At 22.1% G+C, this 7,155-nt stretch overlaps 1 protein-coding gene across 1 annotated transcript; it reads right to left on the bottom strand.

The window, feature by feature from the left end:
* Positions 1–953: 953 nt before the first annotated feature.
* On the bottom strand, positions 954–3,958 carry LOAG_11208 (hypothetical protein; the record flags this gene model as incomplete). Its single annotated transcript, XM_003146731.2, has 7 exons — positions 954–1,085; positions 1,444–1,506; positions 1,616–1,831; positions 2,312–2,470; positions 2,763–2,862; positions 3,146–3,282; positions 3,713–3,958. The coding sequence occupies 7 exons, from the start codon at positions 3,956–3,958 to the stop codon at positions 954–956; spliced, it is 1,053 nt and encodes a 350-aa protein (XP_003146779.2).
* Positions 3,959–7,155: the final 3,197 nt, after the last annotated feature.

Raw genomic sequence — 7,155 nt, 5'->3', positions numbered from 1 at the left:
GAGAGAGAGAGAGAGAGAGAGAGAGAGAGAGAGAGGGAGATCACACTGTTTTGACCTGTTTTAACAGAATTATACTAATAAGTTCTAAAAGGAAATCTTAGAATAAATTCCTGAATTTTGATAAATTAAGAAGGAACGCAATGTAAATTGTTAAATTTTAAAAATTTCAAATTACCAGCTAATATTACTGATAACTCTAAAATTATCATTATTATCAATCAAAGATAGTATAACTAGCTAGTACATTTGGTATAAAATAAAATCAACGTAACAATTCGTATATGCGCTGGAAAAAAAATTTTAATTAACTTAACATGTAACTTCGGGCATCTCATCAAGTGATATAAAATTCCTTTTCCCTTAGCTTGATTAATTGATAAATGTAATAATTGAAATTTTTGCAAAGAATACAGAATAAGCTTAATTTTTAGCTGCAAATAATTTCATTCATTTCTGTTTACATTCATTCCTCATTAGTGTTTTTGCTAATTAATTATTATTGCTTCGTTATTTTCATTGATAGGAAAAATTCATTTAACCTTTTGATACTTAAATATTATCATCTTTTTGTTTGAATACATCTTTTTGATGTATTCAAACAGGAAAAGGAAATTTGTTCAAGCCAGTATTATTCAAAGATTTAAATATGTATAATTATTAAGAAATACTAAAATAGCATAGAATGAATTTTGAGATTAAATTAAAACATGAAGAAATGATAAAAAGGAAGTGATTATTTATGAAATGATTACATAATTTCAAAATATTTCAAATTTTTTTCAGTTAAACCTTACCTTACCTTACCTTATCTTTAATTAACAATTAAGAATTTAATATCATTTCAAAAAGTAAACAATACTGTTTGATAATCTTATTTAAATGTTAAAATTAAACTAAAATTTATAAAAAAAAATACTATGTACATTAATTTCTATGAGCAAATGTTAATGAAATTAGCCTGGTTCAGCAGATGAATGATTGTTGACAAAATGTAATTTTGTTGAAACAGATGAAGAGCGTCGTTTAGTTGTCAAATTTGATTTTGTTTTCACCACATGATGAAACATGCCAAGTGCTTGCATAACCTGCGCAAAATTTATTTCAATTGTGCTTATTTTTTAATTTTCAACTTTTCAACTTTCAACATCTTTAATATTAAATATGAATGAAATTTGAATTTATCTCTTAAATTTCAATTAATGAAATGGATTATTGTTATATTAGTATTTGAGGTAATGAAAGCCAGAAGAAGAAGTCTCTCTAAATGGCTATATAATTATGAGTTATAAATAAATTTGATAGGACAATTTGACAGTTGTCGTCATGAAACTCTTCAATGAACCCATATATAACATACATATCAAACATTTCATTAATTGCTATCATCAAAGTCTCCGTTTACTAAGTAGTACTTAATGATTTAAAAAAAAAAAATTAGCATACATTTTCACGTTGATCTTCTGGAATTTTGTTTAAGCAATTGGTTGAATCAGTTTTTATCATTACCTGAAAATTAAAATAGCTCGAAAGTAACAATACAAACAAATCAGGAATAATACAATATCTTTTATGCTTAAATGTTTCATTAGTGATGTTAATTAAATGCAAAACTTACATGTGTATTTTCTGGTTTTAATGAATCTTTAATTTCAACCATTCGAATACCATTGCTATCAAAATATTCTCGAAATTTACAATTTTCCGAACGTGAAATTCGATTTTGACGATTCTGACGATTTTCTTCAATGTTTAATTTTATTTTTGGATCTGTTGCTTCCGTAATTATATGATCCAAATCATGTAATACTTCATAAAGCATTTTTGGTGAAACCTATAAAAATTTTTTAAAAAATAAAAATACAAACAATTTTGTATTTAAACTAAACTTGTTTCAGTTTTTTTTTTTTCAAAATTAAATTAAAGGAAGAAGAAAAAAGAAAAATATCTGAACAAAACATTTTTATTGATATTTTCACATGTATGGTGCGAAAAGCATAAAATAAGTTTGTACTAATTAAAAGACGATAAGGTGAAAGAAAGAGGATATTGAATGGTATAATTAATTTAGTTAATGAATATTTGAATTAAACCATTGGAGACTATTAAACATTCAACCTCAATGTATGAAATATTTATCATTTAAATATGATATATTTTAATTTTAAAATTTTTTATTCAAATTAATATTAAAATTTTAATTTACATATCACAAAGAAATAATCGTTAGCAAGAGAAAAGGTATGCTAACATTTTGAATGTTTTTCCTCCTTTTTTTTTTTTCTTGCAAAAGTAATTGAATAATTTTACTAACATTAAATTCGTCTGCAACAATATAAAGTAATTCAGATACTGACATTTTAGTGCCACCAAACCATACTTCAACATGAGCTGCTCCACTAAAATTACGTCCTAGATAGTGTAATCTTCGGAGGTAATTATAAAGTGAAGCGACAAATGTTGACATTATCACCTGTAAAAATGAATTCTTTGAGAAAACTGTTCATTTGATACATAATAATTTACTTTATTTTTAAAGTTACCTATAAGATAAAATACAACTTCTCTTTACTTTTTTGTTTTTTTTTCAATTTTAAATTATTTGTTTAATTCTTTTAAAGCAATTACAATCAATCTCATTTTTGAATTTCTTTAAACCCATCTGTATTACTATAAATCTATCCCTTTTAAATTCATCTATATCATCTTGATATGTTTGCTATTTATTGAAATAAAATTTTATTAACAATTTCAATACCACTTACCATTCCAATAGCAAGATAAAGAACAATAATTAATGTTTGAATAGCATCATTTGGTGTTGGTGTTATATCACCATAACCGATTGTTGTAATTGAGACAAAACTGAAAGAATGAAAAACTTAAAATAAATTAAAAATAGGAAAAGAAAAAAGATCAACAAATAGGTAAACAAAACAAAAATTGTTACATTAATTAGTTGTAAAAGTTTCGATTTATAAAAAAAAATTTATCAAAAAAAAAAAGAAATAAAAAGTGAGTAAAAGAATAATTTTCTAATTTCATTTTCATTTTTCTTTTGAGCTAAAAATTACTAAAAAAATATTCATCCATTTTTTAATGTACAAGTGATAAATGATAAATGATAAATGATAAATGTATGAAGAACCTAAAATAAATTGCAGGTATGACAGGCATTTGATCAATCCAAAAATGGAATAATAATCCACCGATAATTGAATGTGTTAGTAATAATGTTACAACGATTGATAATGGTAAACGACGCTCATCTGGTGCATCAATACACTGAAATAAAATAATAAAACATATTTTCCAATTTAATTAAATTATAATTATTTCCACTATTCCTTAATTAATTCTACTTAAAATCTTTACACACATTTTTAATTAATTATATATTATTCCATAATTGTACACCATTTTTAGAAGTAAATAGATAGATAATAATTCTTTTCAAAACTTCAATTCTATTTTTTAAATTAAAATTTTTGATTTTTATTAAAAATTTCAAAAGAAAAAAAACATTAAAGTTGCAAAACTTTGGAAACTTTTGTAAAAAAAATTTTTTGAAATATCAAAACGCAAAAATTTCAAATATTTCAATAATTTTTTTAAACAATTTTTAACTGATTTAGTTTAAAAAAAATGTATATTTGAATTTGAATTAAAAAAGAAAAAAAATGTATATTTGAATTTGAATTATAATAAGAAATACTTGTGTCCTTTGTAGTGATGCTAGGAAAATCCAATAACCTTCGGCAATGAATTGACCAATATTTGTTAATGAGAGGAAAAGAAGCGGTACACCAACCAATGTATAAAATATGCAGAATAATTTACTTGCATCTGTTGTTGGAACGATATTACCGTAACCTATAACATTTATCCCAATTTTATTCAACTTTTCTACAGTAGTTTTTTTTTTTTTGGGAATATGATAGTTTAATATTTTGGCAAACATCTAAACATCTAAATTTAATGTTTCTACAAAAAGCATTAAAAAAAATCAAAAAGGAATTTTTCATATTTCATAGCAATTTTTTGAAATCAATCAATTGCAATCATCAATGAAATAATTTTATAGTTTAGTTTACGAATAAAATTTCTATCAGATGAATACCGTATGATATGTATGTTTGAAATGCAATATAATTAGTTTCAAGAAATGTACCGTAAGAAATAAAATAAATGTTAGTTAAACAGGAACAATAAAAATAATTGCAAATAAAAAAAAAAAAGATTAGCAAAATTTAGTATAATAAATTAGTTCCGTTTCATATATAGTAATTTCAATATATTTTTTACGTTATTTTATTAACTTCAACTAACACTAAGCATTTTAAATTTAAAATCATCTCATTTTATCACAATTAGTATCACTAAATTAATCAATTAAATCATCAATCAATAAATCAATCAACCAATCACTAATTTATCTAATCAAAAAGGATGGTTACAATTAAATCCATTGATAATTTAATTTTTAAAAAATTTAGCTTCTAACAACTAAAAATCATTAAATATTCTAACAATTATTATGTGCTTATATAATTAAAATTTATATTGTAAAAATGCACGTAGTTTTTTAAATTCAAAAAAAACAAAAATTATAAGCTTTAATATATGTAAAATTTTTAATTATTAACGAATTTATGACATTTTTTTTGTTCTTAAATAATTTCATATTTAAAAATGTTAAAAAAAAAAAAGAAAGAAAGAAATGAATTAGAACATACCAACGGTAGCAATGGTAGTAAAAGTGAATTGAATAACGCTGTAAAATTTTTCATCTTTTATACTTTCATCAATTAATTGAAATGCAATTGCTCCACCAATAACATAAAATGTTAGGAATAAATTGATCAGTAAATGAGGTACTGATTCCACAAAAAACTATAAATTGAAATTGTTTACTTCTTTTAATAAATCGTTATTTTCTTTTTTATCGAAAATTTAAAATGTTTACGTAAAAAATAGTAATTAAGCAACAATAATTTTGAGAAAGAGTAAATAACTTAAAACATATTTGTTTGACAAATAAATAAGTAAAGAAATGAAATGATAAATAAATAAATAAATAAATAAGTATTTGCTTAACAAGAAATAAGTAAATAAATGAATAAATGAATGAATGAATGAAAGAGACGAAAATTTTAAATTGATATCGATTCTTAATTAATTTTAATTGATAATAAATAACAATAATTGAAAAAGAAGGAAAAAGTGAGATAAATCATCAAGTAAGGTTGAATAGACAAATGATAATATTTGATAAATAATAATTGAAATGTTGGATTCAATTTAATCAACATTAAACGACATGCAAGTGCTATCAATAAAGTGATAATTAAAATGATCTTTTTTTTTTGTACTAATTAACAACGAATTAATTTTTTTTGGCATAAAAGCTTTATGATTACATATAAGAATGGCAAGGAAAATTATAAATCAGTTGAGGACAAATTATGACTTTGTTAGGAAGGTCAAAGGTTTTTGATTTTTGTCAAAAATTAATTAAAATTTCAAAGAATCTAGCGAATCTAATTATTGAATAATGACAAAATTTTATTAATTTATTGTATTTTCCAGTTTTTTGTCTTTTTTTTTTTAAATTAACTCTTACATATATGATCATTATTTAATAATTATTATTAGATTAAAACATCAACCGGTTATCATTTCTTGGAATATTTTCCTTCCCTTCTTTTCTTCTCGTACTCTTTCTACCGGGATTTATATGGGGAATTTCTTTTAACCATTAATTGTACCACGTTACTTCTTTATTTTATTTTTACGCCTTCATATCTTTTCCTGTTCTTTTGAGTAAAAAAAAAAAGAAAGAAAGAAACAGATATGCTAATTTTGTTAATTTGTAAAAAAGAAAGGAAACGAAAAACAATTGTTTGGAATTATCTATCTTGTAAAATATTGCAAACAATTAAATTAAGAAAAAAAAAGAAACGAGAATATTAGAGACAATTAAATTTCATTCGATTAAAAAAAATTTTTTAATGACGTAGATAAATGAAATTTTACTTCATTTCAACATAATAAATGTGACTAATAAGTTTTACAAAGAAATGATAGATATGTTTTAATTTTACAAAAAAAAAATGATTGATAAATTTTGTTTAAAATATTTAATAGAAAATGTTTGATAATAATATGAAAGTAATTAAAATAACTCGATAATTGTATTATTCTTTTAATAAATTTAATTTAATTAATTAAAAGATTTTTTTTTGTTTTTTTGCATAAACTTACTTTATTAGTTTGTTCTTTTTGTTGTTTTTTTTTTCCTCATGTTAAATGTTTAAGAAAAAAATCGAAGTGAAAAATTACAAAAAAAAACAAAAACATTATAGGACTTGTAATTGATAATAAAAATATAATTGATAAGAACAATGTAATTAATAATAAAGTTTAATTGATAATATTTGCAAATGATAATAATAACGATGAAAGTATTTAATAAAAGGTGTATTTTTAGCAATTAAAATTTAGCTAATTATTGCAAAAACGTGGCGAGAAAAATGCACGTATCACGGAATAATACTGATAAACGTGTAATTAAATGATACAATAAAAACATATAATGGATGCAAAAAAAAATATGAAAGATAAAATTATATGTTGTAGTTAATTACCAAATTGTCCTATTATGTGAATCATAAAAAAAATTCTTATAAGATAATAATTATTACATTAACTTAATTATTTCGGTCATTATATTGGAATATATTTAAATTGATATGATTAATAGCCATCATATATGTAAAAGATGTGAATAACATGAGAATGCTGTTGAAATTCAGCGCAAAAATATGCAATAATGATGAAATGTAAATTTAATCGATTTCTGCTAGAAAAAATTTTTAATGAATTAATCGGTCCGCAGTTAATTAATTAGCAATGGTTTGTGATAAATTTTTAAACATTTTGCTAAAAAAAGCAAAATGAGACCAACCGATTAGTCATCTTAAATTAAATTAAATTTCATGATTGGATTATAAATCAGTTGAAAATTGGGTAGCGAGAAATGAACAATCAGTATTATTACGAGAAAAAAGAAAAAATGCCATTGTTCAACTAAGTAATAGTTAAATTAACAATTAATTATAGATAATTTATAAATCCTTTTTTTTTTTTTTTTTTTTT

The sequence above is a fragment of the Loa loa genome, assembly GCF_000183805.2.
Source record: "Loa loa unplaced genomic scaffold supercont3.345, whole genome shotgun sequence".
Taxonomy (NCBI): Eukaryota; Metazoa; Nematoda; class Chromadorea; order Rhabditida; family Onchocercidae; genus Loa; species Loa loa.
Note: the sequence above shows the minus strand (reverse complement) of the source record. Positions and strands in the feature narration are given on the sequence as shown.